Raw genomic sequence first — 22,979 nt, 5'->3', positions numbered from 1 at the left:
TCATGATAGCGGCTGGAATAATGCAGATGCAGATAATAGGTGGCCAAGCTGCTGAAGATAAGATTGAGCTGGAGAATGCTGGAAAGGTGGGTACTCAGTGTCAGACAGGGTATACTAAGCTTCCACTCAGCAAAAACCCTGATCGAAAATAAAGTTAACTCGTGGGATTCTAGACTTGTTGAGCCAAAGACAAATGGATAACGTAAACTACTGTGATGAATCCGTTTTCGCCACCCCAGTCCATTCTTAAACTGCACTCTCTCAAATATATACTGTACAGTGGTACCTCGACATACGAGTGCCCCGACATATGAGCAATTTAAGATACGAGTAAAATTTCGGGCAAATATTTATCTTGAGATACGAGACAAATTTTGATATACGAGCATACAGCGGACGCGAGAGGCTGCTCATAAGAACATCATGGGCACTGGAAAAAAATGCAACGCTCCGCCCAGTGCTTGTAGAGACATTACACGAGGGAGTTGCGACCAGAAAGACAGTGTTTTTTTTTCCCGTTAGACAGTGCGAATGGCGCAGCGATCGCTAATACGAGAGGAGTATATAGTACTTCTCGTTGGCAAGTGGTCGTGCGTTATCCTATTGTGAGGACATTTGTGTGCATCATTTTGGGAATATTTTGAAGTGAAGACAAAAGCAAACAGCCCTCGATAGGTTGCATCTGAAAGTCAGGGTGGAGGCGGGGCAAATAGAGCCAACCCGTCCGGGAGAAGAAAGGTAGCAATTTTTAAAACAAAATTAGAATGTTATGTTACGAGCGCGTTGCCGTGCAAAAAGTCTCCCCCCTCTCTCTCTCCCCTCCGCGAAATCTGTCTAATTTTAGTACTATTAAACACATTTTAGTACTATTAAACCACTAGTTATTTGTTACTTCGTTAATAGATGGCGAATTAGAACAAATAAAAATGTTTTTACAATTCAATATCCTGTTTTTGGTTTTTTTCCAGAGGGTTGGAACGAATTAATTTGTTTTTAATTCATTTCTATTGGAAACGTTCATTTGAATTGCGAGTAAATCGACATACGAGCTCATTCCCGGAACGAATTCAGCTCGTATCTCGAGGTACCATTGTATTAATCTAAGTGACACCCTTTGATTCTACCCTGAAATGTTTTCATTGTGTTTCATCAGATTCTTACAGAAGCCATCGAGAATATCCGTACTGTTGCATCTCTGACCAGGGAACCAATGTTTGAGACGTTTTATGCCGACAACCTCCAAGTCCCATACATGTATGATCGATCCTACATCAGCTGTTGTTAAATCCATTTTTTTTCTTGGTTTAATTCAACATGCTTGATGGTTTCTTTTGCTCTATCTTTGTAGAAACTCACAGAAAAGAGCCTGTCTGCAGGGCTTGGTCTTCTCCATAACAGAAGCCATCCTGTGCTTTGCATATGCAGCATGTTTTCGATTTGGAGCATGGCTCATTGAAAATGGGTACATGGACCTTGAAGGAGTGTTCACGTGAGTAATGATTCCTGATTATGATGATCAACACCAAGAACCTATTGGCTCGTCATTCCGATTAAAATAATGTTCTTAGCTACTGTTATTATTGGTCAGGAATTCCAAACTTTTCAGCGTTCGATCATTTTACATCAACTAATGCAATCTTTCTTCCTCTCCTAGGGTGACTATGGTGCTTCTTTATGGCGCTATGAATATTGGGGAGACCAACTCCTACACGCCAAGCTATGCAAAGGCAAAGGTGTCTGCTGCTCACATCATAAAACTTCTGAATAGACAGCCCGCCATTGATAATCTATCACAGGAGGGGCAATCATTGGTAAGCAACAACGAGCCTCACACAAGATCAAGTGTTGCTAAAAGATGATTCTAAAAACGTCAACGTAACCAAATATCCACAGGACCAATTTGATGGGAATGTGCAATTGGAGGGTGTTAGGTTTACATACCCTTCACGGCCCAACGTGCTTGTTCTCCAAGGACTGAATTTGAAGGTGGGTAAAGGAGAAACCCTGGCTCTGGTAGGAAGCAGCGGTTGTGGGAAAAGCACCACCATCCAGCTTCTGGAGAGGTTCTACGACCCCGTGCGAGGGAACGTGGTAAGATGATAATGTGTGTTCAGTTGTTATGGGTTCTGGAATGCCCGGAAAATGTGCCAGAGTTATAGTTGTTGCTTTGGCCTAATATGTCTTCCTTGGACCAAAACAAACCTCAACTTTATTTGGCACATGCCTGCAGACTTTCCCGTCTAAATACAATAAAATCACACATTTTGAGCAAAGTAATTTAGATTTGAATGAAATATCTCACTTGGCTTTATACTACAAAGGCATTGTTTCTTTAAAAAAATCACCATGTATAGTAAGGCCTTTAAAAAAATGATGTGTAAGGCTTTTTGAACTGAGGTCCTCCACTGGGAGGCTGACCTGCTAACCACTCAACCACTGGGCCATCCAATAATACAATTTACTACTTTTAAAAAATAACCATGTATAGTAAGCCTTTATTTCTTTAAAATCATTTAATGACTGTCTGGACGGAATAGAATAAAATCAAATAACTGCATAAAATGTGCATGCAATCTCGATGAATTCATTCATATTGTTGTGATTTTTGCCTTCTAGATGCTCGATTCTGTTAATGCGAAAGAGCTGAACATCCACTGGCTGAGGTCTCAGATAGGCATTGTGTCTCAGGAGCCTGTACTTTTTGACTGCAGTTTAGCTGAAAATATTGCCTATGGAGACAATAGTCGCACTGTTACAATTGAGGAAATCAAGGAAGCTGCTGAGGCAGCCAACATTCACAGCTTCATCGAAAATTTGCCAAAGGTAATTATGTTTTTGGAACAAAATCAATTTCTGCTGACTGGGGCCAAGATATTATTTTATTTTTTTAATGATGGGCATTAGACATTCTAAATCAGGGGCTGCCAAGTCCGGTGCTTGAAAGCCCCTATCCAGTCTGTTTTCCATGTCTACCTGCACCAACACACCTGAATCAAATAATCGGGATGAGTATAAAGCTTCTGGACAGCTTGCGGATGAGTTGATCATTTGATTCAGCTGTGGTTAGAGGGGGGTGATATGGAAAACAGACTGGATAGGGGCTCTCGAGGACCGGACTTGGCCACCCCTGTTCGAGATAATCCCCCATAGACTGACTTTGACTTGGTTTGCTGGAACAGAAATATGACACTCAAGCAGGCGATAAGGGGACGCAGTTGTCAGGTGGTCAGAAACAACGAATAGCCATAGCCCGGGCCATCATCCGCAACCCCAAACTTTTGCTTCTGGACGAAGCCACGTCTGCACTCGACTCTGAGAGCGAGAAGGTGGGTGTTTTAGTCTCATCTACAACGGCTCCACAATTGGTTCTCTGATCATTTTGACTTTTGCCCACCGCCATTTGTGCTTGATCCAGGTAGTACAAGAGGCCTTGGACAAAGCCAGGGCGGGTAGGACGTGTATTGTTGTCGCCCACCGTCTGTCCACCATCCAAAATGCAGACTGCATTGCTGTCTTTAAAGCAGGGGTAGTGGTCGAACAAGGGACACACCAGCAGTTGCTAGCCAAAAGGGGAGTCTACCACATGCTGGTCACCACTCAGTTGGGCCATGAAAAGGAATAAAGGAGCGGTTCAGGTTGTTCCAACAGGAACAAAATTAAAGGCAGACCATGTTTGCTAGTTTTAGTTTAGTCACTCCAGCTTTGAATGTAGTCCCTCAGCATTGGCATGAGTGATGTGTCCAATAATGTGATTTTGGTTTAATGACACACTCAGTGAATGAAACTAGCATCAAAGCTAGTGTTTTTTAGTTTTTGCATTATCCTCAATTGTGCTTTTTCTTGATTCATTCAAGTACAGATTGTTTTTCTTCTTGGTGCTGATCATTTCACCTGATGTGACGACAACTCAGGTGTGGAAAAAAAATCAAAGTCATCACTGTAAGGTATGGTCTTTCTTAATTACTGGTAGTTAACAGAGGAGAGCTCCCTGTCCAAAAACTTTGGATTAAGGATATCATTTTAAGATTTTATAATGTTATTGTGTCCTGGTGCAGGAATAAAGAAAACAACAAATTTATATACTATTCATGTAAAAAAAAAAAAAGGAATTTTGAGTCTAACCTACGTTGCACTTGTGACTGACATGCTGTCACGCGCTTATGAATGTACATTGTTTTGCTAAATAGACAGAAAATTTCCAGTTTCAGCATAACTGCAGTGCTTGGTAAAATACTGAGATAGCAGTTAAGGCTGCCACAACTAACACTATCGACAACTAACTAACTATAATTAATAAACAAGCATTTTTTAATGATCAATAAATCATTTAGACGTTTATCATCTACATAGTTTAGTTGAATTTATTTAAAGGGGAAAATGAATAATTCGTTCATTCATCTTCTATACTGCTTGTCATCACAAAGGTCGCGGGGGTGCTGGAGCCTATCCCAGCTGACTTTGGACACCCTGAATTAAGGGTCAACCAATCGCAGGGCAAAAGGAGACAGGCAACCATTCACACTCACTCATACTGGGGGGCATTTTAGTGTGTTCAACCAAGCCAATACTGCATGTTTTTGGGATTTGGGAGGAAACCGGAGTACCCGGAGAAAACCCACACAATGAGGACCGACCTCGGATTGAACCCTCAAGCCCAGAACTGTGAGACTGACGCGCTAACCACTCGTCCGCCGGTCCACCTGAATGAATAATTGATTATACTAGTATTAAAGTTATCATTTGTGGCACCCCTAATAGCATTAGCACTAGTATAAGGAAGCTGCTATTTTTGTAGCATGAATTAAAGGTAAAATAGACTCAATACAACACTTTACTTTAAAATAATTTAGAAATAAAAGTGATCAACTTGGAGCAGAAATGTTACTACGAATATTAAAAGGCTGCCAATGATGGAGTGCAAGTGGAAGACATATTTGATACTGACAGAAACATTGATATCTGCCATAAGCCTTAACGTCATTGGTTGATAAAAATAATAATCAAATGGCCAAATTCAGACATAAGTGTTCAGAACTGCAAAGTTATCATTTAAGCATAAAAATGTGTTTACTGTGGAACATTGGTGTTTTAAAATTTCACCATAATTTAATGTCGTAGTTTTTACAGTCATTACCGCACGTTGTACTTTTTTTTTAAATACTACATTACCCAAAACAAAGAGAAATGTACAGGTTATCTAAAACGTTTTTTTTTTGGTTTCGCGATGTAATTCAGCTGAAACCATTAAAACTTCAGATTGTTGATATGTTCTTTCAGGGTTTTTTGTAAGCAACCGACATTATCAAAATTGAACTACTTGAAAAATGAAAAATCGCATTGTGTCTTGAAAATGCCTTCTAACATTACGTTGTACAATGTTTGTTTAGAATTGCGTCCCAAGCCTGGGGGAAAATATGTAACTGTTATTTTATCTGTCAATGTTTGCACATGACATCTTAGCAGGTTTTTATGAGCCTGACCATTTTCTTTCTTTTTGTTCTCTACTATTTTCTGTGTGGTGTTTTTTATTTAAAAAAGAATCCCCTAAAACTGCTGCAAATTGAATGCTTGCTGTATTTCCTGAATAAAACAGTAACAGCAATCAGTGTAATTTGATTACATAGGTAATATTTCGATGACTTACTACATTTAAATTAAGAAAACGTCTGTAACAGTTTTAATAATAATTAACATAACTGCCACGGAGTATGAAAAAATAAATGTTAACTTGTCACAGAGGAGTGGCGGCCAATATGTTAAGCATAAACAAACAAATTGTAAAACTCAACCCAAAAAGAGACAATAGTCTGGATGTCTGTAATTATTGACAATGCAGACTGCTTTGGGGTATTTAACTGTTGTGTGGGTGTGGGTTTGTTCTTCATCTTCAAATTCTCAGAGCGCTATCAAACTTTAGAGTCCCTGGAATGACGAGAGCAAAGAAGCATTCTGCTATGCGCCTGTTTTGTCTTTTGCTTTCTACCACCATCTTCCCTGTGACCAGACTCAGACATGGATGAAACAGACAGATTAAAAAAGCGCACCAGAGACATGGATGGATTTAAGGTCATCTTCTGTGATTCTTTGACAAATGACAGTTTAACACTGGATGAGCCAGAGCTAACAAACGATCTGTAGCGAGCTGCAAAAGTAAATATATTGTTGTGTTGAGTTAATAGTGCTTTTGTCAACCCTCAATGGGTTAAATACACGTTATCATGAAAGCAATGTATTTTTTTCGCGTTTACCTTTAATAGGCGTGTCCGAGGTCAGAGTTCAAATGACCGACGTCATTCTTCAAAATGGCGGATGAGCCAGCAGCCAGAACGCTAGTGAACTCCAGAGCAGCTCAAAAGTGACGATTGACTGACGAAAGACCTGCTAAAGCTCTCACAGGACAATGCAGCTCATTCGGTACGTTGTCATTTGGGGATTTTGAAGCCCCAGTTCTCATTTTATGAGTGGTTTTTGACGGGAGCATGCTACGATCGCGTGCTGTAGCCCCACATGGATGGAGACCGACAAATGTATGCAAACAAATTGGCTACATTGCGTTACCTCTAGCTCTTTATGTTTAATAAGAAATCATTCCATGTGTGTTTCAGTACCCCAACGGAGTACAGACCACTGGGAAACATCAAGAATGTGGCCAAAACGGCCAAAAAGGGGCAGCTTGCCGACGCCATAGCGAGCTGTTTGTCAGCAAAGTGAGTCATTTCTTCAAAAATAGTTTTTTTTTATTTTCTCTATCCGTGTAATAATTAAATGTCAGCGTTCAGTATTCAAGGCTTTGCTCAATTAGCTTGTTTTTTTATTAGGATACATTCAATTTTTTAATGAAAACACTAACTGGTCTGGTGTTGATTTTCTTGATGGCAAGAACCTGTGTGGATAACTCACCCACAGCAGTGCCATCTAGTGGAGTTGTGAGGAATAAACGGTACGCATGTAGAATATACCTTTACCCTAAACTTGTTTTCCTTTTCTTAAAGACCTAAGGGCTTGGACCTTTTCAATTTTAGTGTTAAATGCGTCTTTGACAAAAACTAAGTGAAACATTCACTCAACAATAGCGCAAGCGTCATTTTTGACTCAAGTTTAAACATATGGTAAAATAACCATTTTTCCTCAGTCGGATGATAAGAAAAACTGAAGCAATGATGACTCTTTGGGATATTTATTTATTTCAAAAAAAAAGATTTCAAATGATTGACTGGAAAAACTCAAGGATGAAATAACATGAGTCATTTGTGCATCGAAACGGTTAACAAGCAATTGCATAATCACGTTGTGTTTTGTAGACGTTTAAAGCCACGGCGACCCAAGTGTTTCAGGTTATTTAATTTATTATTTTCATGTGATGTGCACTAAACCTACTCATTTTGTATCTTGCTTCTCTTCAGGTTCCACCCAAGTTTACCAAATCAACGCTAAAGGTGACAAGAAACACTTCCCCAAAAGGTTGACATGGTGCGCTGCTGTTATATGGGGACATTGGAGGATGGCAGTCTTTGACACCAACATCCCCTCGTCTGGTATGTTTTCCATATCTCCCATTACATCTGAATCAAATGATCAAGTTCCTGAATATTTGATTTAGATGTGTTGGTGGTGGACATGGAAAATACACCGGATAGGGCCCCCGCCCCCAAGGACTGCAGTTGGAGATCCGTTATGAAGCCTCAGATCATTTTTGAGTCTTTCTACTGCTGAGCAGTCATCAGAGGGGTATGTCTTAATATTTCCATTTTTTCTCCTGTGACTTTAATGTTGCTTGCCTTCTTTTGCAGTGGGATGGCACTTGTGATCTTATTGGAAGAAGGGCTTTCCTGGTAAGTATTTTAATGTTAATAGAAAATACCTAATTTAGTAGTTTTTTGACTTAGTCTTTTTTTGTGTTGGACTTTGTGTATGAGTGTCTTGACTTATTTTTTTTTTCCTTCCAGATGGATGATTGTACAGCTACATGAACATCTTTAATGCTTAATTTGTGGAAAAAAATAAATGTTCTTAAATTGTATATCTTATTCTTTCCATTTACCTAATGAACAATGCAAAAAAACCATTTCTTTTATTGCCAAGAAAACATTTTTATTTTTGCACACTTAGAAGTTGTCAACACGTATTGATTCATCTGGCCAGTATTTTCTCCACCTGCAGACTAAAAATATGTTTTAAAAGAAAACACTTAGAATATAAAATACACAAGAAAGAAAAAAAAGACCCAAATGAGGTCTAGGTCTTTTTTCCCCAAGTGTTTAAAAGAAAAAAGAAAAAAAAAGACCCAAATGAGGTCTAGGTCTTTTTTCCCCCCAAGTGTTTAAAAGAAAAGCTGCTCATCTTTTTATTTAGGGGTCTGGACTACCTATATAAGAGGGGGGAAAGATTATAATTTGAAAGCATACTTTGATATTCTACAATAAATTAAGCTCTCAGAAGACTACTAGCATTCTCCAAAGTGCAGAGCAGCATCATCTTCAAGTGGGCAACCTGGGAAGATCACCTGATCCTCCAGAGTCAGTACATGGGCCTAATGCATGCAAAAAGGGGAAAAAAAGCAAAAGTTATCATATATAGAGACTGCAGATTCAAGAGATAGGCTTAGGTTTTGTTTTTGGAACATCTTTTACCTTGATCTGACCCAGTGTCCTCCTGAAGGAAGCGCTGCATCTTGCTGCTAAACAGGGGAAAAACTTGATTTAACCAAGCTATTTGGGAGTTGCCAAATAATTATTAAAGGAAAGAGAAATCTTACAAGAAATTTAACAAACGATCAAGATAAAGAATGTATGAAAATGTTAGTGAATGCTCCGAGCTATTTTCCCTTTTGCAGACAATGTGATTAAACATACTGACTGACGTTACAAACAAGGAAAAAGTTGGCTTAACATTTTTGTATAAACAAAACAATTACAAATTGGAAACGGGTGTTTAGCACTCGCAATGGAAACTATCATTACACCAGGAACCAAGTCGGGGCTCTGTATGTCATGTTTGAGTGAGTCTACACGACTAAATAATGGAGAAAACGGACGACATCCTTTTTAAGTCAAATGGGAAGCGTCTTCGTGAGGCTAATGCTAAGATAGCTAGTCACATCTAGCACACAGCCGGAGGAGAATATGAGTCCTAACTTAAATTGTCGACGGTGTGTTCGACCCAGCATTAAACTAACAGACTTGTTGGCGTTTTGGGCTCAATTGATTGCTAAAAAAAATCTCCCAGTAGCGTGATAAAAACGCATTTAGGCCAGTAAATTGTTCAACGCCTTACCTCGTTGGCGTGCTAACCGCCCGTCTGCATCGAATAGGCTCTCCAGGGGGCGCGATACTGCGCATGTCCTTAATTTAAGCACCTGCGTCCGCAATAGGCGGAACCACGCCCACATTGTCCCGCCATATTGAATGTGGAAAAGATGGTGGCTTGCTTACCGTGCTCCACGAAGTGGTTTGTCCTCCCAACTCAATGTCTGACGTAGATTAGTCATGAATGTTGTGGTCTTGATGCTATAAAACAGTGTGTTAGTACACTAATTTGACCAAATATGTTAGTATTTTACATCAACTCACCTTTATTCCAGGCCATCTGACTCTATTAAAAGTTTAACATTTGAAACAAAGATTGATTCATTGTCTCATCTCATTTTCTGAACCGCTTTAGCCTCACTAGGGTTGCAGGGGGTGCTGGAGCCTATCCCAGCTCACTTCGGGCCAGAGGCGGGGGACACTGTGAATTGGTGGCCAGGCGATCGCAGGGCACAAGGAGACAATTTTGAATTGAATTGAAGGCTTTTATTGTCATTATACTAGTATTATGAGATTTAAAGCTTTCAGCACGCTCACACTCACACATAGGAGCAATTTAGAGCGTCCAATCAGCCTACCATGCATGTCTTGGTAATGTGGGAGGAAAGAGTTTGCATTTTGACTTGGGACCTCTTGACTTGTGCTTGATTCAAGTGGTACAAGAGGCCTTGGACATAGCCAGGAAGGACAGGATGTGTATTCTTGTAGCGCATTGTCTGTCCACTGTCCAAACCGCAGACTGCATTGCTGTTTTTGAAGGGGGGGGGGTAGTGGTTGAACAAGGGACACATCAGCAGCTGCTTGCCAAAAAACGAATCTACCTACCACATGCTCGTCAACACTCAGATGGGCCGTGAGAGGAAATGAGAAGATTCAGGAAGCACTAATTCACTGAATGTTGTCGAAGAATTTCCCAAGTTTGTCACAGCCTTGAATGACCTGATTGTGGTTTTGAACATTTGAAGGGTTATTATTTGTGTACAATGATTATGAAAGACTACTATATGATGGGCAAAGCAGCACCTTGCTGGCTTGTTTTGTCCTCTTTGGCTTTGTTGAGAGGTTTGCTGTCTGAATTTAGTTTCTGTCAGGGTCGATGTCTTGTTGTAAGATCTTATTTTGTTTGTAAATAAACTTTTTTGGTTGCCGCATACAACCCTGCATTGCTTTTCTACACTTACATATCTGTATTCTCATATTGGATCATGTGTAAATTATGCATTCAGTTAGGTTAAGGCCAGGATTTGAATCAAGGTTAACTAAAACAATCTTAGCCAATTCATCAAATAATGGTCTCAAGCAAAAATAATAATAATTACGCAGTGGAATTGTCAACAACAGTAACACAAAACTGAAACTGTTTCAAATACTTCTTCATTCATAAAGCAGTAGTTGCAAAAATACATTGAAATTGCTAATTGATCAGAATTTAACAGTAAAATAATATAATACTACACAGAATAATATATTATAAACGTCTATTCTGAAAATGCCCATCAGGTGAGTTCGTGAATACTAAATAGCCACCCACCTTTCCTGGGACGTCAGTGGAATGTCGTTTAGTATCGGCGTGCAAGAGTTTAAGGCCTTTGAAGAGAAAAATCATAATACGTGGGCATTCTCAGTACTTAGTTTACTATTTCAGAACTAAAACTAACAAACAATATTCCTTTGAACAACATTTAAAGATGACAAAATAAAATAAGACTTGCATTGATTGGTGCTGAGAGCAAATGCTCTGTTGTGTATTAAATTTTAGGGAAAGGAATCAGAAAAGTCAGCTAATAAGAAGATATTTGTCGACATATTGCCGAGGGTGGCGGTAAGGGGTTCACCAAAAAGTGACAAAAAATCATGGTGGACAGCAAAGACGTGACAAAAATGTCCGACATATAACAATTTAACGTCTCAACTCCTGATGGCCCACGGCTATTTTTTTTCCTTTTTCGCTATCACTTTCGATGGGAATTTGAAAAAATGTTTAATCAGGCCTCAACAATATGATCGCACAATCGACAAGAAAAATGAAATGTAAGCTAGGCTATAAAAGATCCTCCTATAAAGAGCTTCTCTGTCTCTTAGTGCGAATATTTAAAGCTGAGACGTGGTCGCCAGGTGAAAAATGTCATGCATTGAGTTGGAGAAATGATTGAACAAGGTTGTGGCGTCTGTTTCACGGCAAGAATTCCAAGCCGAGACCGAGATCACAATCCTGCAACGGGAAAGAAATGCAAGAAAGGGAAGAAAAAAATCCTATTGAAAATTTACCAACATCACAAACTGGGCGTAAAATAGTCGTTTTTTTTGTAGGTAAATATCTTTTGTTCCTTGTAGGAACAATTTATCCAAGTCTTCTCTTTAAACTACAGAATAAGAAACTATTTAAAAAAATAGTAGAACTTGAAATGTCGTGTTGCTCTTACATTTGCAAGTTTTGATCCAAAACTTCAAATTTTAAGTAAAATACAAATATCGGCATTAATAATATAATTTCCTTCTATGACCGTCATCCTATTTTCCTTTTCGTGCAATCGTTAGCCTCCTGCCAGATTATAAGAAAGACATGAAAAAGCTCAATTTAGCTTATTTGTCAACTCCATGAAAATTTTAAAATGATTGTCTTTGGTGAGCGACACTTTGACTTAAACCACTTCAAGATTTGAGTATTTCCGTTGGGCGGAAAGTTTGAAAGTCCTTTTTGAACGGCGCAGGCCTCATATTTGTGTGAAGAGGCCTTACTTAACTGAGATCAGGTTTTCTTGCCTTTCCATTTTCATAGGCCGCATTGACCCCCCCAAAAAAATTATTAAATGTGCTCTGCAATGGACTGTCAATGAGGGACACCAACTAAACACCGATACCTGTCCTCATTGATGCGGTAGAAGAAGCCGTAGCCGTGGTGAACCAAAGGAGCGACGGCGCCGAGGACTGAGGTGTAGCCCACCAAACTGGACGAGAGCACAAAGTTCCCGCCACCGCCGCTGCGAGTGCAAACGACAAATGACTCATTTCCTGAAATACGTCTCATTTAAAAGTAGTTGCTGACCTCTTTGTGTAGAGCGGGTCTGTGTAGAGCGCAGGAGTCTGATATCCTGCCTCTTTGGCGATGAGGTAAAGTCCAAGAAGATGCCTGTCAAAACCTGGTGACAAAACCACAGCTAGAAATGGACAAGTTGGGGCCAACGAGTTTGACGGCTACCTTTGCCCTCTTGGCCTTCCGCCATCAACTTATTGTGTTTGTCGAAGGCTTGCAGCAAGGCTTTCCTTTTATCGTGAATCTGGGGAGATAATAAGCAGCTCAGATGAACCGGTCACAAACGCTTTAGGGTCACGCGGATCTCCCTGACCTCGCAGGCGGGGTCCATCATGGCTTTACACCAGGTGAGCGCTTCACTAGTGCAAGGCCGCATGGTCTCCGTCCTGCCGTGGTAGAACCTCCGAGTCATCGCCGTTTCGTAGCAACTCCCCGCTCTGAGATGCGAGAGCAAATGTTCACAGGAAATATTTCAGGCATTCGAAGCGGTTGTTATTGTATAACAGATAACATACAGCCCGTGTGACCCAAGTTTTCTGACATATACCCATTTTTAGGTGATAGATACCATATTTTCTCACATATAAGCTGCCCGCGCATATAAGCCGCACCCTTAAAATTGCCTTAAAATCGTTGAATTAGACAATTTCTCGCGTATAAGCCGCCCCTCGATTCACAATGTTCACCTTCATATTCATGGTTTTAATAGGGAGTACAAATGTGTTAGTTTGAAGGAAAAATCTTAAGAAAAATCATTGCACGTGGTATTTCTGAGATACTGTATGAATCAAAATCACATTATTACAGAAGTTAGTCATTCATCCAGTAATTGTTGTTTTCTTATTGCAAAACAGAAAATAACAAACAAATAGTAAATGTTAATTTGCCGACATCTACTGCTGAAAAAGAGTATAGCAACGCTGTAAATCTTGTGCGCGATTCACTCATAATTTTTTGGGAGTTACAAATGCGGCTTATATGCGAGAAAATAGGGTACCTCTTATGCATGCGGTAGTAGCTCAGCTGCATTGCCAGCTGAACAAATGTATCAGGGTGCAGATTCTTCTTTTTGATGGCTGATTTTCCAAACCCAGTGAAGGCGTGACACACAATCTGGAGGTCCTGCGCCTGTAAGGTGGACAAAATATGCAGAATTAAACAACAGTTATGTAAGTAACATTAAAGGCTTTTTAGAAGTTGAAAAGTTGCGCAATCATTCACCGCCAGCCACTCATTCTCAGTTAAGATGAATTGGAGATCTAACCGCGAAGATATCTGCTTTTGGCTTTAACCGTTTCAAGGACAAAGGTCAGCTATTCAAAAGTTGACACGAAAGAACTACTATTTTGGGGTAATTATTATTATTGATAATTCATTTGTTAAATTTAAGACCTTTAATCCTTTATAAGGCAAGTGAGTATTTTTGCATACATATGATGAACTAATACATGATTTTTTTCATTGATTTATTTATTTTCCAATCTGCTGTTCCTCACAAGGGTCGCGGGGGTGCCAGCCAACTACGTGCAATAGGCAAGGGACACCCCAAATTATTTCTTAATAAAACATTGATTTTCTTAATATTATTGCCCATTAATTATTTTTTTAATATTATAATTTAGGACAATTTATAATAATGTTAAGAAAAACTAAATTAAATAATATAATTAAAATAAAATAAATATAAGAAATACACACTACTATGGTCTCATGTAACACTCTAAATTAATCTAAGGTTTTCTTTTTATAGTATTTAACTGATTGCCTGCCTTTGATGGATACAGACATCCAATTTAAATCCAATTTATCTCGACCCTGAGGGGCAAATGAACAAACATTCATCTGCCAGGTGAAAACGGATTAAGATTGATGGATTAGGTTAAGAGACTGAATGTCACATTTTAATTCTTCACAGAAAAACATAGTTGTTTGAAAAAATAATGTTATTTTAATCCCATACCATCTCATGTAATATACAAAAAAACATCATCTAGATATAATATTGACTAACCTTGTCCAGATATTGGCGTTTGGCTTCACTAATGTCCCTCAGGACCTTTTGATCCACATTAAAAACGAGCTCTTCAGGCAAAGCCATTGGTCGCACTCTGTCCGAGCCCTGAATATTATAGCCCATGTTAAAAAAGGGATTAAATGAAAATTCGAATACGGCCAAATATCAAATGTCTTACCCTCCATTTGCCCCCCGTTGCTTTAAGTTGCTGGTCAACATACCAGCACATGGAGACCATGATCATAGCGTCATACGGCGAATGCTGCAAAACAATGTCAACTGTTAGCATCGTCTTCTCTATCTGATCTTGGAGGCTCATTAAACCAAATAAACGTTGTCCTCACGTCACAATTGGATCCGAAAGTACCGTCGGAGAACACAAGTGAGTTGTAAGACTTGTCTCCCCAGCGATTCGTAGGATTTCCTTTGAGCGCTTCCACAGCAATCTGCATTGAAAAGCAACACAATAATGCTAAGTGCTCATTAAAATAAAAAAGAAACACCTTTTGAAACACAATTGCGTACATTTGTGTAGTTCTCGGCAGAGGAATACGGCTTGGCGTCGTCTAAAGATATTATGAAGAGGCTGCTCTGGATGGTCTCCAGGATGGTTTCATTGTGGGGGTCAATGCTAATGAGGTGTTCTCTGGCCTGCACAAATTGGTGGACACAATTCAGTTTTGACACAATTTCAACTTCAAACGTCATCAAAAAAAGTACAGGATGTCCTCAGGTTACGATGTCCTCAACCTATGACGGCCCTCGCCTGTTTCCAAGTTCCCTGGCCTTAGTTTCAGCTTAGCTAACGCATAGCGCTTGTCTGTGTTTGTGCAACGGGATTGTCTTTTTTCCCTCCTTATTTCACATTTTGGCCACAAAGAAGTCTTCTAGTTTCAACCAAAGAAAAGCAGAAATTAGCGAGACTTGGACACGCATTGCTAAAGATATGCAGCATTCAGATGAAAATGAAAACACACCATGTTTCTGACTGGTATGAGAAAGGGTGGGGTGGGTTTGTTTTCAATGTTCCCCGCTTTCGCTTGCAAATAAATCATCGAAAACCCCAACTCTCCATCTATATTTCAACAATAATGGTAACGACAGCATCTTACTTTTCTCATTTTAAAATATCTTTTGACGTAAATTTGGACTTTAACACTGAAATCCAAATTAGGCAGAAATTCACTTAACATCGCTAGTATAGGATCAAAAATCGGTCAGAACCGAGCACTCCTTGTATTAAATTAGATAGCATCTCATGCACCTTTAGGTAGTGAAGAATATATTTTAAAATCTCCAAACCTTTGCCCATCGAGTCCTTTGGTCAGTGGTCAGAGCAGCAACTCCATGGCCATCTGGCTGGCTCGTACAACACTCTTTTATGTAGCTCAGCTGCCTGCAAAGGTCAATCCGAAGAGGGGACATTTTTTTGCTTTTTTCTGCTAATGTGGTCCTGATTTATTACTGTATAGTCGCATCGTGTCTATTGTGCACCACCTAAGAAACTTCCTGTGTGTGGCTCCAGTTTTTTTTTTTACCTAGGTCTACAATGTCTTCTGTGTCTGTGCTTGCTACTGTCTTGCTACTGCAACCAAGAAAATTTCCTGAATACGGGATGAAATAAAGTTATAATTGAATCTAATCTCATCTAAAATCTTTGCAACAAATACTAATTAAAAAAAAAGAAATAGTACTTTTTAGGGATCTGATCATGTCATTTTAAAAGGACCCTGGTAAAAGAAAATTTACTTTTAAAAAAAGGGGGTGTGGTTGGGTAAGAGGAGACGATAAAACAAATATGACATTATTTTAAATGTGTCAAATGATGTTAAAATATTTGTGCAAGGCACGATCATTCGCTGACAGCATTTCCCAGTCAAAATGTATTGGCCGTCCAGTGCTGTCTAGGGCAGCCAATGACTTAAATGAGTGGTGGTTGCACCTGAGGAGCTCTGGTGGTGTAAGGATTTGTCCATCGCAAAGCGCATCAAACGTGAAAATCCGTCCACGGCACATCACAACCAGATGTGAAGGGCAGTGGCCCTCTCGTTCTGTGAGAAAACAGCCGAACACACCACAAGTGTAATCTTTGAAAAATCCATTTCCCATAGAAGTTCGCCAATATTAGGTTGACAAATGATACATGTACTGTACCCGTCTTGAAATAGTTGTGGATGGCATCTTTTTCAATTCCAGGTACTTTACAAGTGCAGAAGAGCATTCTGAACTGATCCATATCCAACACCATTTTACCTGCTTTCTGAGGAGCCATTTTCTCTCTAAAAGCACATACGGACCCAACAAACAACATTTCTTTAAGCATCATATCAACAATGAACTCGTTTGCCTGAGTACTTGCTGTATCCCACTTGTAAATGAGATTCCAATACTGCAGCGTGTGCCAAACGCTGATGCTTGCCCTGTCCACTTGAGTTCCTTCCGCGGGAGGCCAGCAGTGCTCCAAATAAGGGGCCGGGCCAGCGAAGTTTACGTGGAGCTGAGAGGGGATGCGCACCTCCAGGTATGCGCTGTCTAACCACCAATCTTCCAGCTAGAGGAGTTAAAAAACATATTGAGTTGATTCATTCAATGGAAGTTTCAGGCAACATTAGAATTCAAGTCAAACAAACCCAATTCCTCTTAGTTTGGGCTCTTTGGAGTAGTTTGTGTTGAAGTTCTTTGCCAATTCCCGCTTGAAACGTCCGCACGATATCCACTGTAGCTTTAAACTCCTCGTCGGATGCAAAAGGGCGCACTGGTGACAAAGAAAGGCAAATAAATGTGTGTCGTTCAAGTAGGAATTGTTTACACGTTGACAATAATTGCACGTATGTCGTCACACATCAGCAGAGAAAATATTTGGACGGAAAACATCTCTTTGGAAATGTGCCGAAATGAAAATCCTGGTCACAGAAGACAAGACCCACCGCTTGGTTTTTATTGGCCCGCAACAAATTTTGAAAAATTCCATTGAACAAGAAGCTTAAGCACAGCATCTATTGCACTTTAGCGGAGGGGTCAACAAACAATTTTAGTCGTTTTAAACAAAAATGGTGTGTCTAATAAAGTATGTAATTTTAATGATCAACGATCAGCCAGACATGCCAGTCTAGAACATCATCACTTTAATACAAGATGGAATTATCCCACTTTTTTGGTCAGAAAAACTTTCATTTCCTCTTTCAGCTTCCATACACGAGCAAACCACCACAGGATAACGGCTAGACATCTCTATGTAGCAACAAGGCTTTATAGCCTACTTGCATTTCCTTACAGTTATGATAACAGCGGAGTTTTTTTTCCTTTTTCTTTTGTAGTTCCTAAATTTAATCACGCACACAATTTCAATGGGGCGGCCTGGTGGGCGAGCGATTAGCGCGTCGGCCTCAAAGTGGACCGCTTTCGGGCCTGGTAGAATGGCCTCTTGCCGCCATCTGGCGGAAAAACACGGTTATTACGTCTCCCATAATAACGGCCGTGTAGGGCACTATTTCAGCGGTGCAGGCATGTTTTCATAATTTTATTTATTTTAAGACATTAATAAATCCTTTCCTTATCATTTTCTCTCATTTCTGTTTCCTCACATCTTTTATAAAATAAAAATCGGCAATTTTGACAAATTTTAAAGGGTTTAGTTGTTAGTTGTGTGAGGACCGTGGAACGAATTAGAGAATTTACATATAAAGTACACCTCTACTTACAAATTTTCAAGTTACAAAAAAAGTTCTGGGCCTAATTAATTTCGTAAGTAGAGGTACGACTGTATGTTTAAAATAGATATTGAAGAATTGAACGCTTTTATTGTCATTATACAAGTATAATGTGATATTACATAGATGTCGATATAGTATTATCTTGCATCATTACATACAGCCAGAAATGTTAATTAAAGGGACAATTGAAAAGTGAGTTCCGGTGTAGAATCTCTGTAGTGAATGTATTTGTATATTTCACTACAGATTAATGCGATCTGTTTGTCATGTATTGTTGTTTTTTGTGCTTATAAGAGAAGGACACCAGATTACATTTTCATTATGAATGCAGTTTCTTTTTGTAATGAATCTCAGGAGATTGTGCAGTTTCTTTTTGTAATGAATCTGAGGAGATTGTATGTGTATTTGGAGAGATATGGGGCACAAAATGTGAATTTCTGTCACCTGCATCCAGATACTTGGAGAGGGTGCCCTCTAGTGGTGGAACAGGCAGGGGAGGTAGGCTGCTTTGATACTGGAAGGTCTTCTCGAGCACTGATTTTGGCAACATTTTTTATTGTCCGGCCTGAAAAAAACACAAAACTAAAATCAGTGACTTCAAAGAAATAAAGAGAAGAAAGACAGCATAAATCAATCATAAGAGTCACCAATGACTCGCCCCATTTAAATATGTATAAAGACAAAAACAAAACAAAAATAGAGCGACTTTTTGAGGTAAAGCAATTAAAAACAATTTCTTAATGTATGATTTATTCACTTAATAGCATTGCAAGACATAAAATACAAAGATTCACAAGGATAAAAAAATAAGAATAATAAATAAAATAAATAAAATAAAATAAATAAAATAAAATAATAATAATAAAAAAAATTTAAAAATTTAAGTGGAACATGACACATAACACATAACTTCACACCTTCCTCACACAGTCGAGGACACTGTATGCGTTGCCGCGGCACACTGCAAGAGAAATGCGCTGTAACAGCCATTGACACTCGCGTGGCTCGTTTGAAACAGCCACGATTTCTAACAATTTCTAAATGTAGAATGTAATCCTTAGCTAACGTAACACTTGTAAAGTGTAGCATGAGTAAGGCAGGTTTACATAAAAGTGAGTACTTGATTTTTGCTAGAATCGCAGTATTTTGAAGAGTCGTAGGATTTAAAACTACGTCAACGGTGCAATCACTAAACACTTTAAAAACGGTAACGTAGAAATTAAAAGTGCATTTGGTCTATTCTGCAAATTTTGTAGTAAGTTGAACTAGTCTGGCTAGCATATTGTTTGGGTCCAGTTGTGTACAAAATTTGCACAAGTATTTCCTAAAGGTCAGCTCACCTTCAGATTGTAAGTTGACACCGGCTCCTCGCAAGACAAAACGAATACTTTTGGCCAGTTTACAATTTCGTAGTTTACTGTTTACTATTGCCTCTGTTCACCTTTAACCGAGTGCCCCTTGTGCAGCAACGGATAAGGTCACTGCGCATGCGCATCAGTCTAGTACTTACCCTACATTCCCAGCGAATTCATTCGAATGATTACAGATTGAACAGGTGCCAAGCGATAAATGCACTTTATTCCATAGAGATGTATTTAAAGCTAGATGTTTCATACGCGCTGCGAGCCAAGGGAAGGACGTTGTCACTTGTCGGCCATCTTAAGACGGAGCCATTCTACACGTACTATTTATTACATTATACTGCTATAAAATGATCAATTGCAAAATTTCTCATTGCTTGCTTTTTCATTGACTTTATAGATGTAGAACATTTATTACATATTTAAAATATTTTTTTTAATATCCAACATACCTGAATTATTAAAACCTTACAAACCTTGCTATAAACATGCTGTTATTAAATCAATCTGGAATCCAGCAAGTGTACGTATGGTAAGGATTTTCTGTTGCAAGATGGCCAGTTTAGTTACACTGCCTACTCTACTTCAAGACATCCGGCGTAAAATGTATATATCAATGTTTTTCAACATTGTTATTTTATGTGCATTTTGGAAGAAAATTCTGCATGCATTCATAACTATTGTTGCAGTCTTTTCTGATTGTGTCAATTTGACAGCATCAGGATACAACTGGTATTATCTATAAATACAATCTATAGTATAGATTGTATACGATTAGATACATGTGCTATTTGTCAAACTGCTGAGGTAGACTATCTCAGAAAAAGAGAACAAAGAAAAAATGTGCAACATATATTTTTGGGTATATTCCACATATCATACATTATTGTATGAAAGGTATGTGCTTGTGCTCATGAATTTCGTTTAAAAAAATAAAGAAAGTAGAAATTTAGCCTTTCTTAACGTTTTTTTTCCATATATAATGTTGTACTATTGTTTTATGTAAATCCCATCTAGAAAAGAATCCCGATCCAAAGCAAAGTACCACATCATCAAACTAAGGAAAATAATACCATACTTAAAATGATATGTTAGACAGTGCAAATGTTTTATTTTGAAATCAAGAACATAAATGTACTCCTTAATGCGAGTATTTCAGACTTTTTGTACTAAAAAGGATGAAAAGCTTGATTAAATTAACCGATGACAGGACGTTTAATGCACATTAGCAGGTTAAAATTCACATATGACCAAACATGGATTGGTAATTTAGTGGCTACACAAATTTCCATGGAGAGAAGCTTTCTTCAAAACAGAACATTTAAAAATGTTCATGACTATAATGGTTTATTCTTTGTAATAGCAGCTTCATTTTAGTCTTTAATTTAGCACATCATGCTAGCTTTCCCTCCATTAACCCAATTTGCTAATGAGCTCCTTGGCGAGTTTGACGTAGGCGGACATGGCGTCTTCTTTGGACGTTCCTGAAAAACATGACAAATTCAAAAGTATTAAATTGCCATACTATTTACCATTTTATTTGCATCTTTGCTACCTTTCCTTGAGTTCCACGCATCCCACTTGGCTTTTCCCTTCATGTCGAACAAGCCCGGCCTTTCTGGACAAGATGAAATCACATGCTATTAAATGAGGATAAATTCTAATTCACCATCACATCACTTATTTTACCCGTGTTGATCTCTCCCACAGTTGCCTGCTTGTACAAGCCATAGAGGTCCAGCAACTCTTGGTCTGACGGCCTTGTTGTCAGGGTTTTCACGTCTTCCGCCGCCTTTTCAAACTCAGCCTGCAGGTCATAAAAGACAGCTATCACTATTGATTATTAACCGATAACAAGAGCGATGAAGAACTGAGGACACATAGTACTGGGAGTGAACTTGGTAACCTATTAGAATACCACAAGGGGCTAAACAATAGGCATTTATGCAAGACTGCCGCTTTTGTTCCTACTTCTACTCTACCAAAAAAACTAGGACACCGCAAGATGGAAAAATACAAATGTCTGAAGCAAGGTTTCCCAAACTTTGTCAGCTCCGTTTGATTTTTTTTTCAAGGGGTGGGACAAAATAGGGTTTCCAATGTTTTCATGCTATTACTGCATATTTCAATGTTTTTCTTTTCACTGGATTCTTTTAACTTATTTTTTAACGTATCTTTCCTTCTATCCATCATGCTCACTTTCATCCTTCCTTACAAACATACATCCGTAATTCTACAGGCGGAGAATGCAACAGAGCTCACTTTAATACTAAAATATTATTTGTCATTTAATTCTAACATTCTTTTGCATATTTTTACTGAATCTATTGCCATCAAATGCAACCAAAGCGTTAAGCCAAATATGGGCATAAAACAAATGAAATGAATAAAGTTCCAAGAGCAAAATACACATTTTTCCCCCTTTTTCATACATCACTATTTGTCTTAATGTATTTAAAAAAAATACATTTTATTTCATTTAGTTTATAGTTTTTATATTTTTATCACGCTTTCTAAGTTTTTTTGAAATATCAATCAATTCTGATATCTGATAAATTAAAATTAATTTGTTTTCAAATGATTTGATTTTTTTCCTGCTCATTGCAAATGCAGGCAACTGGGTGTCAAATGGGGGCCGCAAACTTTGTTGCAATTGGGTCTTTGAGACCCCTGCCCTGTATAATTTAATAAAGACGCATGTGGGGGAGGGGATAATAATTTCTGCATGAAAGGCTTAAAAAAACATGTTTTTTTACCCTGACCCCAAGTTTGGGAAACCCTATTATTTCCACATATTAACTGATGTGTCTCCAACCTTGTGACCATTCAAAGTGATCAAAATAGGACAGGCAAATTAACAGTTGAATGGGCGCAGCGTCCAGTCATTTGCGGCATGTTCTTAAAATGTAAGGAGAAGTGTAATACAGTATGTCAGTCAAAGATGAACAGGATGGGATCGCGTGATAACACACTCAAAATCGGTGATCATTTATAGGTTCAAAGCACAAGAAAAGTAATGACATATTACCACAGAAGTCATTTTTGATGAAGATATCCCCGCTGCTCCGCCGTGGTTCTTTTAAGTCGGTCGTGTGGGTAGATCCGTTATTGCAAAAACAACGGTTCAAAGGCAGAATGGTGCTTCGAAGAGGCCTGAAAGGAAGGGCGGGACCAGGGGTCTACGGAGAAGTTGATTGGTCGCTCGAAGATGGCACATGCGCATACCGAGAACGTAACACGTCAGAGTGAAAGTCCTCAGACCGTTGATGGAATTTACTCCTTGACATTCTGAGGTGAAAAAAAAATATTATTATTTTTTCAAAATCATATTAGGAAAAGTAAAAAAATGTGTGTAAAAAAATAAGGGTAGTTGTAAACATAAAGGGAAGGAAGAGGGCTGTTTTCAGATCTAAACGATTTAAATATATTTGAAAAATGAAAAAAATCCCACGGAAAAAGATTGTTTCATTTAATAAAAAGGAAAATATTGGTGTTTTATTTCTTACTTTATTTTTTACGTTGCTTATCTGCAAGGAGGCTGTCCTTTTAACA

General features: G+C 38.7%; 2 protein-coding genes and 1 long non-coding RNA gene across 6 annotated transcripts; 1 reads left to right on the top strand and 2 right to left on the bottom strand.

Moving 5' to 3' along the window:
• The first annotated feature begins 20 nt into the window (after window positions 1-20).
• On the top strand, window positions 21-8,020 carry LOC144072773 (ATP-dependent translocase ABCB1-like). Its single transcript, XM_077598068.1, has 15 exons — window positions 21-86; window positions 1,154-1,254; window positions 1,349-1,489; window positions 1,655-1,811; window positions 1,894-2,091; window positions 2,617-2,823; window positions 3,180-3,326; window positions 3,416-3,944; window positions 5,900-6,150; window positions 6,258-6,414; window positions 6,606-6,707; window positions 7,404-7,535; window positions 7,601-7,728; window positions 7,791-7,832; window positions 7,947-8,020. Exons 1-8 carry the CDS (start codon window positions 21-23, stop codon window positions 3,620-3,622), a joined length of 1,224 nt encoding a protein of 407 aa, XP_077454194.1. The 3' UTR covers window positions 3,623-3,944; window positions 5,900-6,150; window positions 6,258-6,414; window positions 6,606-6,707; window positions 7,404-7,535; window positions 7,601-7,728; window positions 7,791-7,832; window positions 7,947-8,020.
• Window positions 8,021-8,265: 245 nt separating this feature from the next.
• On the bottom strand, window positions 8,266-9,606 carry LOC144072696 (uncharacterized). Its single transcript, XR_013299899.1, has 3 exons — window positions 9,274-9,606; window positions 8,631-8,677; window positions 8,266-8,530 (listed from the first exon to the last, which is right to left on the bottom strand). It is a non-coding gene; the product is annotated as an uncharacterized LOC144072696 (long non-coding RNA).
• Window positions 9,607-10,660: 1,054 nt separating this feature from the next.
• Window positions 10,661-22,653, bottom strand: LOC144073402 (acyl-CoA-binding protein-like). Of its 4 annotated transcripts, XM_077599178.1 has the most exons (18): window positions 22,456-22,653; window positions 21,117-21,234; window positions 20,983-21,045; window positions 16,984-17,108; window positions 16,723-16,904; window positions 16,508-16,632; window positions 16,296-16,404; window positions 15,656-15,749; window positions 14,879-15,004; window positions 14,698-14,799; window positions 14,532-14,615; window positions 14,351-14,458; window positions 13,337-13,467; window positions 12,653-12,776; window positions 12,505-12,583; window positions 12,352-12,445; window positions 12,167-12,286; window positions 10,661-11,517 (listed from the first exon to the last, which is right to left on the bottom strand). In XM_077599178.1, exons 1-18 carry the CDS (start codon window positions 22,465-22,467, stop codon window positions 11,397-11,399), a joined length of 1,917 nt encoding a protein of 638 aa, XP_077455304.1. In that variant the 5' UTR covers window positions 22,468-22,653; the 3' UTR covers window positions 10,661-11,396. The 4 variants fall into 4 exon arrangements, with proteins under 4 accessions (XP_077455304.1, XP_077455302.1, XP_077455301.1 ...); XM_077599176.1 differs by lacking the exons at window positions 20,983-21,045; window positions 21,117-21,234; window positions 22,456-22,653 and adding exons at window positions 18,511-18,631; window positions 19,577-19,686; XM_077599175.1 differs by lacking the exons at window positions 20,983-21,045; window positions 21,117-21,234; window positions 22,456-22,653 and adding exons at window positions 18,511-18,631; window positions 19,407-19,563.
• Window positions 22,654-22,979: the final 326 nt, after the last annotated feature.

This window comes from Stigmatopora argus, chromosome 4, assembly GCF_051989625.1.
Source record: "Stigmatopora argus isolate UIUO_Sarg chromosome 4, RoL_Sarg_1.0, whole genome shotgun sequence".
Lineage (NCBI taxonomy): Eukaryota > Metazoa > Chordata > Actinopteri > Syngnathiformes > Syngnathidae > Stigmatopora > Stigmatopora argus.
This window is presented reverse-complemented; position numbering and strand designations above follow the sequence as displayed.